The sequence below is a fragment of the Poecilia reticulata genome, chromosome 12 (genome assembly GCF_904066995.2).
Source record: "Poecilia reticulata chromosome 12, P_reticulata-male-v2, whole genome shotgun sequence".
Classification (NCBI taxonomy): domain Eukaryota; kingdom Metazoa; phylum Chordata; class Actinopteri; order Cyprinodontiformes; family Poeciliidae; genus Poecilia; species Poecilia reticulata.
In genome coordinates, this window is record NC_088841.1 from 5847646 (window position 1) to 5859893 (window position 12248).

General features: G+C 38.6%; 1 protein-coding gene across 1 annotated transcript; it reads left to right on the forward strand.

Moving 5' to 3' along the window:
• Positions 1 to 2217: 2217 nt before the first annotated feature.
• On the forward strand, positions 2218 to 9269 carry bhmt (betaine-homocysteine methyltransferase). Its single transcript, XM_008423424.3, has 8 exons — positions 2218 to 2368; positions 2514 to 2646; positions 2758 to 2870; positions 3689 to 3880; positions 5437 to 5584; positions 7376 to 7558; positions 8477 to 8705; positions 8808 to 9269. Exons 1-8 carry the CDS (start codon positions 2354 to 2356, stop codon positions 8986 to 8988), a joined length of 1194 nt encoding a protein of 397 aa, XP_008421646.1. The 5' UTR covers positions 2218 to 2353; the 3' UTR covers positions 8989 to 9269.
• The last annotated feature ends 2979 nt before the right edge of the window (positions 9270 to 12248 follow it).

Below are 12248 nucleotides of genomic sequence, written 5' to 3' on the forward strand. Positions count from 1 at the left end.
TAGCTAAGGATCAATGGATTTTTGGCAATAAAAAATGTTAGCTTTACAAAATGTAAGGGAAAAACAAACGCATTAGTAGTTTAAAGAAGACACTCATATTTTTAGTTTTGTCTGTTTGGCATTAGTCTTAGTTTATTTTGAAAAAGCAAATTTTCAAAATTCATAGCACAAAGATGACAATATTTACCAAGTTTTAGGTATTTGGTAAAATTCTAAAACGCAAAGACTGTTTAGTCAGACAGGTTATGGTTAAAATGAAACTTATTCCCTTCTAGGTGACTGCTCCACAGGACAAACGTTGTGCTTTGGTTTCTCCTCAGTCTCTTGTTAGCAGAACCTGGACCAGGCTGCCTCATCACAGCAGGGCATCGCCATGGTAATCTGGACTGAAAAACTTGTTTCTTGCAAACCATGGCCTCTACTGTTTTTTGTTGTTGTTGTTGCTGTGCAAAACCACAACACAATGCCAGGAATGAAGACATTTTGTATTCAGCGCACTCCGTATGTCAGTGAAGTAACACATTTTGCCTGGTAACGCACCTTCATATAGTAACTGGCGGTACTGATTCACACTGATTTTATGGGATGGACAAAGTGAAGCTTTAAGTTTTTTTTACAAATCAAAATCCGAAAAGTGTGGCATGCATTTGTAGCCACCCTCTTTAAGCCAGTATTTTATAGCAGAAGAGTTGTACCTACAAACGTCATTCGGGTTTTGTTTCTACTAGCTTTGCGCATCTAGAAACTTTCATTGCTTTTGCTCATCTTTGAAGAATAGCTCAAGTTCAGTCAGACAGAACATTTCTGTGACCCTCACATTTCAAATCCGACCAAGACTAGGTCATTCTCTTTCTCTTTCTTACTGTTTATTTAATGTCACATGCTGTTTTATTTTTTCTTTAATTATGTAAAGCACCTTGAAATGCCTTGCTGCTGAAATGTGCTATACAAATAAAATTTGATTGATTGATTGATTGGTTCTAAGACATGGAAATGCTTTGACTGAAACCAACCCATTGAATTTCTGCCTGCATGTTCAGGGTCGTTGTCTTTTTCCCCCAGTTTTGAGTCATTTGCATCTTTAAATAGGTTTTCTTCCAACATTGTCCTGAAATGTAGTCTGAATTGCGAATTAGTAAATCACTAAAAAGTCTAGAAGATTAGATAACATACTTCTCTGTAAAATCAAACTCATTCTCAATATAGCATTTTCACCTACAGAGCCTGGTTAGCCTTCTATGCTACATCTTCATAAATAATTATTTAATCAAGTCACATCCACTCTCCCAGCGATATATAATTAAAACTCAATCAATCAATACACCAGATTTTCCACTCATTTCCCCATGACTATATTCCCTCTGTAAAGCCACTAAAGAGTGAATCAAACATGAACAGGAAGTGTCCTGACGCAGAAGCTGTTGCTGTACATCCACGAGTCGGCGTCTACAAGTAGAGCCATTAAAACGGCACGTCCTATTTTCAGCTAGCACGTTGGACACGTCGAGAGGAAAACAATTGGCGATAAAGGAATTATAATTAAAAAAACACATTACTTGAGCAACCACAGAAGCCATTGCCGCCAATCTAATTAGCATATTAGGTAGACATGTAGCTTGAACCTAAATTTAGCTACGAGATAAATATTTAGCCGTATGCTGAGTATTTAGTTTGCTATTTAGCTAGCAATCCCAATATTTAGCGGGGGAAGCTAAGTATTTAGCTAAATGTTTAGCCTGCTTGGTGTTTAGTAGTTGAGAGTTAAATATTTAGCTTCCTAACGTAATATTTAATTTGAAAGCTAACCGTTTAGTTTGCTTATAAATTCATTTGGATCTAATTAACATGGCAAAAAAGGCTGAAATTTAATACTTTTTTTCTTCTTTCATTCTTTCTTTATTTTTGCTTTGACGGGCTAAATAAACCAAAAATATTGCTGTTTATTGTGTAACTTTTCGAACGGAACCTCATATGTGTCAGTGAGTACAAGACAAAAGTGAGAGCGTACAAGACTGGGATTTTATCTTCTTCACGGCGCTTTCCTGGCATGTCAGGGCCGTTAGCGCAGAAAAGAAAAACATTGAAACCACACAAATGTGTGATGCCAACATCACACATTTTGTCTCGTCCAACGGCAGCCAAAATAAATTCCTTGTGCAAACTTGCAGCTAATAGCAAGGGAGGGAGTTGGAAAGACGATCCGCGTGTGGAGAGGGGTTGCAGGCGGTTCTTGCTGTGACATTAGGGGTTGCGCTCCCGTCTTGAACTATAAATGCAGCATGGATGCCTTCACGGATCCTTTTTCACAGACTTGGAGGAACAGTGCAGCTGAGAACAGGCGTTCGCAGAGACCATGGCACCAAAGAAAGTAAGGGCGCACGGCGAAGAGTAATGTACACAATTCAGTTTAAAATGTTGTTGCTCTTTCTCTTGCACTTATTTATTTGTATTAATTACGTCAGACAGCGTTGTGTTTTACGTCTTTTCCTGCAACTTTCTTGCGACGCGCGCAGGGCATTCTGGAGCGCCTGGATGCAGGAGAGGTGGTCCTCGGAGATGGAGGGTTCGTCTTCGCCCTGGAGAAGAGAGGCTACGTGAAAGCGGGGCCGTGGACTCCTGAGGCCGCGGCCGAATACCCCGAAGCAGGTAAACTGCATGGCTCCGTATTTTATTTTATTTTTTATTTTTTCTCTCCTTGTCTTCTGATCTCCTGACTCCCGGTGGAGACGATGCGCTAACAGCTGCGTGTTGTTCCAGTGCGGCAGCTGCACAGGGAGTTCCTGAGAGCTGGCTCTAACGTCATGCAGACCTTCACCTTCTATGCGAGCGACGATAAACTGGAGAACAGAGGGAACACTCAGCGCTTCACTGTAAGCTACACTTCCTGAAAGTTTTCACACTTCCTGAACTTCCACATTTACTGGATTTTTTTCTCTTCCCCCGCCTGCAGATAGCTTAATTAAATAATATTAATTAAAGATTATGTTTACTTTCTGTCACAGATCTTCTGCTGGCTTTAGATCTGGACTTTGACTAGGCCATTCGAATATGAATATGCTTTGACATGTGTCAAATTCAAGACCAAATCTGGCCCGCGTAGCTTTTTATCCAGTCCATTTGTTTATTACATTATTGGCTGTAGTTATTTTCAGTTTTTTTCCCAATGTTGTGTGACTAACATTATAACTCATGTTATCAGAAACATGGGCTCAAAAGTGCAATATTATTTGGGAATTTGTTACATTACGTTGTTATGTTATTGGTGACTGCAGAATGTGTTTTCAACTTTTTGTTTGTATAGCTATGGAAAAAGGGTTAGGGCTACTGAAAAATGAAGCAAATCAGATTTTAATCTCAGATTTCTGACTTTAAGAATCAGAATATTAAAGCCAGAATTCGGAAAAAAAAAAAGGTCATAATTTTTTAACCTATTTTTCTAAGAAATACAACTTTAGTCTCAGAATTCCGACTTTTGTTTTCAGAAGATTAAAGTTTACATTCTTTTTGCCAGTGATCCTCTTCCATATATATCACATGAAATCACAATAAAATACATGTATAACTAACTGTGATGTAATAAAGTGCAAAAAAGTTCATCTGGTTTCGACGCTCCTCTTTGAACCATAAAGGTTGCTTTTGCACTAAATGTAAAAGTGAAGCATTTCTTTTTCTCCTCGTGAACTTTCAGGGGGAGCAAATCAACGAGGCGGCTTGCGACCTGGCCAGGGGGGTGGCCGACGAGGGCGACGCTCTGGTGGCGGGCGGAGTCTCACAGACGCCCTCGTACCTCAGCTGTAAGAGCGAGGAAGACGTCAAGGCCATCTTCAAGAAGCAGATCGACGTCTTCGTCAGGAAAAACGTTGACTTTCTGATCGCAGAGGTATGTGACGAACACAAGATGTAGCTGGTGCCGCCCCCCAACCAATTAAAATGCAAACTTTTTTTCTTCCTCAGCAGAAAGCAGGTAACCTAGTTTCCTAGTATGTGGCAAGCAATTAAAACTTATTCCACTATACATAGCAAACCTTTTCAGGGTAGCACAGACAGAAAAAATATATTTTGTAGTTCTTGGGTGGCCCTCCCCTTTCTAATGCTGCCTTGGGCAGTTGTATCTGGGCAACTGCCCAGATACTCCATATTAAAAACTGCTACCTTTTATACGTGTTAATGCACCTCACCGAAAGGAGGTCTCACTTTAAAATCCCAATGAGGATATCTGTGTGTCAATTTTCCTTTCTTAGCAAAAAACAAAACAGAAACAAACATGCAGATAACCTTAAATATACAGACAGTTTTCTGCTTTTATGCCTCAATGTTGGTCCCTTAATTCTATTTTAATTCTTCTTGTTCACAGTGTTCCTTGCCTACAACACACAAAAACCTCCCAAACCAAAAATCCTTCAACAACATATGGAGGTTGAACACTTGCTGTGATTGAGGGTGGGTGGACTGTTTATGTCCACAAGAGGGCAACAAAAGCAATCATTTTCATAATCAAAATTAGTTTAGGTGCAGTTCCCTCTACACTTAATGAGACATTAGTAAATGTGGGTAAAAAGCCTTAGAATGAGTCAGTTATTTTGCAGTAGAATAATCTCATAATCTATAATTTGAGTGTTTGTTCAGTTCCATGTTGTCTTTGACGACATCCCGTGTCAAGATTAGTTACTTCTAATAATTCCTGTTAATTACATGATCCTTACATGTAATTGTGCGCTTTGGTCAGACAAGGTTACGATTGAGCTTTTCATCAACAAACACTTAAGCAAAACCTTAATATGTGGAAAAGCCCCTACTTATACTGTGAAGTATAGTAAAAGATGTGTGATAGTGCTGGCCTGTGTTTTATCCAAAAGGCACTTGGAGAACTTGTTAGTGTGTAACATCATAAGCTCTTTTCACATACAAGGATATTTTAAATACAAATATGATGCAGATTGGCATTTCCATCACAGGTTTTGTTCACATTTTCAACAGGGCAGTGGCATCCTCAAAAGGTGGGCAAGGGGGGACCATGGCCTCCTCTTGAAAAATGTTGACCTAGAAAGTTTTACAAAGTCATCTTGTAGTCGTTGTAAAACCCAATAAATTAATTGATAAAATCAAAACTAAAATGAAATATGTATTAATATAAATATATTATTATTATTACTTCTTTTTTTTAGTTTAGTTGTGCCCCCCTAAAAGTTTTAGTTAATTATTTTTATTTAATTTTTTTCCAACCCTCTGAACATTTTCTGGGGGTGCTGCTGCACCAGGGGTGCCTATTATTTTGAAACTTTACCGATTGTCTGTGAGTTGTATTCTGAAAATCCAAAGGTGCAAACATCACCAGATGCACCTAGCAGTTGCCGCGCTCCAGTGTTTTGATTCCTATTCCTAAGAATCGTCACAGATTGTAACTCAGATTGTCCTTGTCCATTCTACCCCGCTCAGTACTTTGAGCATGTGGAGGAGGCTGAGTGGGCCGTCCAGGTTCTGAAGACCTCTGGAAAACCCGTGGCTGCGACTATGTGCATCGGACCCGAGGGAGACCTGAATGGAGTCAGTCCTGGGGAATGCGCCGTCAAGCTTGTGAAAGCAGGTAACGAGGTTTTTCATAACCCGTCGTGTCGTAGCCTGATGGGTAAAAACCATTCCTATGACCTGGTTGTGGATTCTGAACCCCACATGGACAACTTCAAATTATATGTATTCCTAACCCGACCGGATTATGTAAGCACTGCGGCTAAATGCCACCGGTGTTGCTTTTAGTCTTCATGTCACAAAGTTCTGCTGTGGAAATTCAAAGTTTGGTTTCGAGACCATGGAATGCAGCATGTGGCCCACAAATGAGGGTGTTAAGGATTTAAAGCTGTCGGTGTTTTTCTCCAGTGGTCGCTGCAGACGCATTTAGATTGGTATTTCAGTCATAAGTGGCACTTTGTTTATAGTGTCGTACAATTACATTTGTGCAGGAATGTAGTGTGTAGTATTGCCAAACAGCAAAGATGACTAGCTAACCCAGATCTAACGGCACAAGACCAGATTTATGCAGAGGCGCAAACTCCTGGAATAAATAATTTGTAAATAACAAATAAATAGGGATAGGAAAAAAACACAAATCAGCGATGTACAAGAGATATCTGTTTTTTTTCCCTCCACTGCACCATTGACGACATTTTTATTTTACACAATTTATGTCAAATTCCTAAACAGTTTATGTCACACTCATACAGGCAATTTATATCAAACTTATGACAAACTGTTTAGCAAACTTTTACAAAATCTTTTAACATCCTGAGAGCAGATGAAGTTCAAGCGAATGTGTGAGGAGTTTCACATGACTCGTGTTTTCTTTTTTTTTTTTTTTCTTTTTTTTTTTTTGTTATGCTCCTTAAGAATCCTGTTCAGACAGGTGTAAGCAGATCATTTCTCACAGCTGTGACAATGTCTAAATGATCAGTATGATTTCAGTCTTGGCAGAGCCCAGTATGTGTGTATGACAGATTTATTTTCTAAATCCACCTGTCGGATGGGTGTTACACAATTCAGTGCTAATAAATAACACAGCCTGTCATTTTATCTGATGTTTAGATGTTCTTACTAACGTCTAGTGCATGAGAGTGTGCTGTAATTTGTTACATGGGCTTTGAGTAGAGTATAATAGAAATTATGGCAGCAAAGTGACAAGCAGACTGAAGCATTTATTTCTATACAAAGTTAAAAATATAAATAAGAGAGATTGTACACTGCAAGTCAGAGATTTTATATAATTACTAAGCATAGAGCAGTGTGTAAAATCTGCTAATTTTGACATACTTCCCTAAAAGTTTGAAATTTATAGAAAGTTCCTAGTTTGTTGTGTTACTTTGCTTTAAAAACACAGACCTGCAAGACTGAATCCAGTCCTGCTCCAAATAACTTTCATGTTGTCTAAAAATCAACAACAGTATGAAAATCATAATCCTCCTTTATGAATTGCTGACTAAAGTTGATGGAAATTCAACACTCTGTATGTGTTGCTGCCTCTGGTTAATGTTCAGTTTCCTATTGTTGTTTTTTTTTCAGTTTTTGAATGTAGTTTACAGCATGAAACCTCAGTTTTAATACATGTGCAAATAAAAACGTAGCTTCTTACTTAATGTCATATTTGAGGAATAACACTTGGGTCACTGACGCAAGTTTAACCTTCAGTTTAACGTTCAGCATGGTAGGCTTGTGCTGCCCTCTGCTGGTGATGTCAACACATTACGGCAGAAAACAACTATGGGTACGTGTTGGAATCAGAACAATACTTCTGGACTAACATTATCCTTTGCAGGAAAAAACAAACAAACAAAAACACTGTTTTGCCAGTGTAATAGTGTAACAGAGTTATTCATTTGTTTTGCAGGGGCAAACATTGTCGGCGTCAACTGCCACTTTGACCCAGAGACCTGCGTGAAGACCGTGAAGCTGATGAAGGAAGGAGTGGAAAAGGCCGGGCTGAAGGCCCACTACATGTCCCAGCCGCTGGGCTTCCACACCCCCGACTGCAACCGACAGGGATTTATCGATCTTCCCGAGTTCCCGTTTGGTGAGCACTTCAACTTCGCTTTATTTCTCACCCCAGACACTGACGGTTAGGGCTGGACAGTAAATCAGTAACAATATACACTGCTCAAAAAAATAAAGGGAACACTTAAACAACACAAATATAACTCCAAGTAAATCAAAATTCAGTGAAATCAAACTGTCCACTTAGGAAGCAACACTGATTGACAACGGGGACCCTCGTCGGGTCAATCAGTGTTGCTTCCTATGTGGACAGTTTGATTTCACAGAAGTTTGATTTACTTGGAGTTATATTGTGTTGTTTAAGTGTTCCCTTTATTTTTTTGAGCAGTATATATTGTGATAGACACGTAATCAATATCAGCAGATAACACATCTGATAGAATTTTCAATAATGTCACTGAACTCCGAGCTAGAGCCGCACAGCATTCTGGGGGATGTAGGTAGAGGAAAGGATTTAGCCAACCTCGTAAAGGTGGTGGCATCAACTAATTCACTCACTAATTGGTTACCTAGCAACACCTTGTAGAGCTACTTGTAGCAGCAACCTGCTGAGTAACTTGCACAGCTGCAGTCTCAAGTTTCGCCACCGTGCTTAACAACTGCTTGATAGGGATCTGGTATTAATATCAGTCCCAATATTGAAAAAAAAATTCTTACAAAATTAAGAATTTAGTAAGAATATTTCTTTATTATTTATTTTCATTATATCATTATATTTAGAATTCCTATCTGCATTTCTGAAACATTTTAAAGGTTTGTTGCAGTTGATTTTCACATAGTTGGCAAAGGCAGTCAACCTTTGTTTTTGTCAGTTTCTCTATTATTATTATTATTATTATTATTATTATTATTATTATTATTATTATAGCTGGATCATCCAGCCCCACCGACAATAAACTGTGACTATAGAATAATTTACATACGTTTTCCCCAACAGCCCTAGAGCCCAGAATCCTGACCAGATGGGACATGCAGAAATACGCCCGGGAAGCGTACAACGCTGGCATTCGTTATATTGGCGGGTGCTGCGGGTTCGAGCCCTACCACATCCGTGCTGTTTCTGAAGAGCTGGAAGCGGAGCGGGGTTTCCTTCCTGCCGGCTCCGAGAAGCACGGCAAATGGGGCACCGGCTTGGAGCTGCATACAAAGCCCTGGGTCAGAGCCAGGTAGATAATTCTCTAAAGTATTACGTTTTAAATCCTTTCCCTTTTGGGAATAACAGTTAAAGGATTAACATGTAAACTAATGGAATCTGGTCCTGTGCGTAGGGCCCGTCGGGAATACTGGGAGAAACTACAGCCCGCCTCCGGGCGGCCATTTTGTCCTTCGATGTCCAAACCCGACAGCTGGGGTGTCACCAAGGGACACGCCGACCTGATGCAACAGAAAGAGGCCACCTCGAAGGAGCAGCTGAAAGTCCTCTTTGACAAGGCCACCCAAAATGCCTGAGCGCCCCCCCTCCCTCCCTGCACCTGACACCCCAAAATAAATCCTCCGAAGAAAAGCAGAAAAAAATGAGTGACATTCCCTCAAACTTCACAAACCCAAACTGTCTAATCTAACTCTGTCTCAGAGTATCTTGTAGGACTCAACAAGCAGTAGATGTCTGAGTCAGATTCTAAACCATGTCAAGTTACTGTATTGCAAGCTTCAAACTCGTGCCATTACACTCCAAAAGTGTCTGACGTTGTGTGAAACAATAAATGAACGAATAAAACAAGCAAACCAAATCTGCATGTGTTGGGTTGGTGTTTGTAAGAAACAGCAAAGGAAATGCTTTTTTCTTTTTTTTTCTTTTTTTACCTAATCATTTCATGGAGGGTAAGCAAGTGATAGAGGTTTTCCAAATACCTAAAAACTCCTATTTATAATTAATGTACAAAAGATTGTTTCATTTTGGGTTGTTGAAAGTGAAAACAAGTCAACTTTCAACACAATAGCAACAACCCAGTTTAAACTTATTCCTCCACCAGGGATCTCTTGTAAACGTCTCCATGTTCCCAAAGCTTTTTAACATTTGGCCTTTTTGGAACCACAAACTTAGATGTGTTTTATTGGAACTGAATGTTACAGACCGACACAAAGTAGCACATAATTTTGAAGTGGAATAAAAGTCACTCATGGCTCTCAAGTTATTTTTTTTCTTAATTAAAATATCAAAACTGTGGTATGCATTTATATCCAGCAGCCCTTCCCCTGGGGTTCTTATTATTTGTAGATCTACAACTTTATGGCCTCTTCTCTAAAACTCTGTAGCAAATCTGTGTAACCTTCAAAGAGCAGCTGAGATAAATTACACCCATGTGGACTCTATTTACCAATTAGGAACAGCTTGTTTGGAATGGATTTTATTTAAAGGTAGGCTAAATTACACTAAATTCAAAAGACAGACTTTTCTAAATATTGTTTTACTTGCATAAAACATTGAAAGCAATTTTTCTGTACAGTTTACAACAATGGCCTACTTTGTGTGAATCTATCATATAAAATCCCAATAAATTGTATCAGTTGTGTCCAAGTTTTTTACAATGAAGACCCAAAATTGTGAAGTTCAAAGCAAATGGGTGGCAAAAAAATATTTGAATTAAAAGTTTCAAAATAAAATTGTTGTTGCTTCTTAGAAATTATTTTATTGGCTCAAGAAACTTGGGAGATTTCAGTGAAACGGACAACATAGTGATATCTTTGTAGAGAAGTGATCTGTAGATTTCTGTAAAGACCAAAACATAAATATTATCTCTCACTATTCTGGACTCTGTTTACCACCTGAACAGTTTAAGAAGAAATGGGGAAAAAGGTTGATCTTTTTCGTAAATTAAGATGTGTTCAAGTGTCTTTGTGTTGAGATTAAACCCCTACATTAGGTCCCACACCAGAGTTAAAGAGAACTTGAAGAGTAAAATCCCTTTTTCCAAAAAGAGAACAATTAGTGAAGCTAAGATGCTCGCTCTCACTATGTGGGCATGTTTTAAAACTTGGCTGTCCTGAGGGAGTTTTTGATTTTCTGTTTATTCATGTAGAGTTCTGGGTCTGCAAATAACATGACATGGAGTGTTTTTCTATTAAAAGGGTTTTCATGCTGGAAAACATGCTATTTTCCCCCCAGTTGGTATCCAAACACATTTTACCTCGTGGAAACAACTTGAGTTTTTCCACTCGCACAATCAGATAATCAATTTATCTTCAGTCAAGGCACTCAAACATACCTTGAGTAAAAATGTAAATGTAAATTATTATTATTTTTAAAAAATAATAATAATTTAGACAACTATATGACAATTTTATATCATTACAGCATGTCTACAACTTCCCAACAATAGATTTCTTTATACAGCAATTTTCATTAAAACATTATTTAAATAGGAGCAAAAGCTTGGCTGAATATAAAACTAAAAGAACAAAATGCACAAATTTACATCTTCACTGCAAACATTTTCATCGTTCCTCTAGTTCAGTGGTTCTTAATCTGGGTTCGATCGAACCCCAGGGGTTCGGTGGAGCCTCTGCCGCGGAGGTAAAGACACACTTGTGTAAAGTCGTGATGACGCCCCGCTTTGCCATCACTTGCTGCAGAGGATCACGTTACATTGCTTAGCCAATCAGGGCTGCGGAGGAGCCCTGATTGAAGGAGCTCCACTCTCAGCAGGGATTTGAACTTTTGTCTTTAATTACTTCAGCAAAGCTCACAGTTTTTACCAAATTCTGTAGCTTTCGGTGTACTTCTAAATCTGCTCCTTAGTCGCATCTTTTCAGGGTTGCTACTGCCTCTAGTGACGTGGCGGTGGTAACACAACTAATATAATTACATTACTAAATCAGAATACGGCAAAGTCTTTATTATTTATTAGAAATTTTTCATTCTCTTAAGAATGTAGAGCTAATTAAATGATCTATCAAGACCTTAAAGTGGTTCCAGTTTCTCTCGATGGCCAACCTGTTGAAACTGTGGTAAATTTTAAATACCTTGAGTCGTTCCTGGACAGTCAGCTCAACTTTGCTGAAAACACTGACTATATTTTGAAAAACTGTTCTCAGAGACTCTACCTTTTAAGAAGACTGAGTGATCATGGGGTGACACAACTAAACTCTAATTGGGTCACCTATGTCTTGAATTTTGGGGGAAATCATATTTTATTTATCACTACAGAAGGGTTCAGTGAATGCGCATATGAAATTGGTGGGTTCGGTACGTCAAAAAAAGTTAAGAACCACTGCTCTAGTGTATTTGTGATCATAAAAGCAGAAGATAATTGAGCATAAAGACTAAAGTAGTGTAACTCGTGTTCATGTATGACAAAATACAGACGTTTACATTTTAAATAAATTATATTGAACATATAAAACAAAATATGGTAATAGCCTCTAGGTTTGAACAACAAAACAACAGCAACAACAAACTATGAACAGATTGAATAGATAACATTTTGAACAACAAACAGATCAGAAAGCACAGACGTCAAAATTAACAACACAAAAAAGAATAAAACGTGAATAAAACGTATGTTTTATTCACGTAAAACATACGTGAATAATAATAAAACGCTTACATTTGACTTTTGCTTAAACATCGTCAAAGGTCTTTTGATCCACTCTGCTTGCTATATGCATTTTTTTCTGCTTACAGTACGTGCTGTACGTGGTTGCGTCACGGATTTGCCCACGTGTAGATGTTTATGCTCCTCGTGCACGTCGGCAGAAGGAGAAAAAGA

What these genes read in the sequence shown, in the direction of transcription:
- bhmt (XM_008423424.3), top strand. An exon ending in GGCCGAATACCCCGAAGCAG is followed by an intron (nt 2,647 to 2,757) that starts GTAAACTGCATG and finishes GTGTTGTTCCAG; the next exon opens with TGCGGCAGCTGCACAGGGAG. An exon ending in TCTTCCCGAGTTCCCGTTTG is followed by an intron (nt 7,559 to 8,476) that starts GTGAGCACTTCA and finishes TTTCCCCAACAG; the next exon opens with CCCTAGAGCCCAGAATCCTG.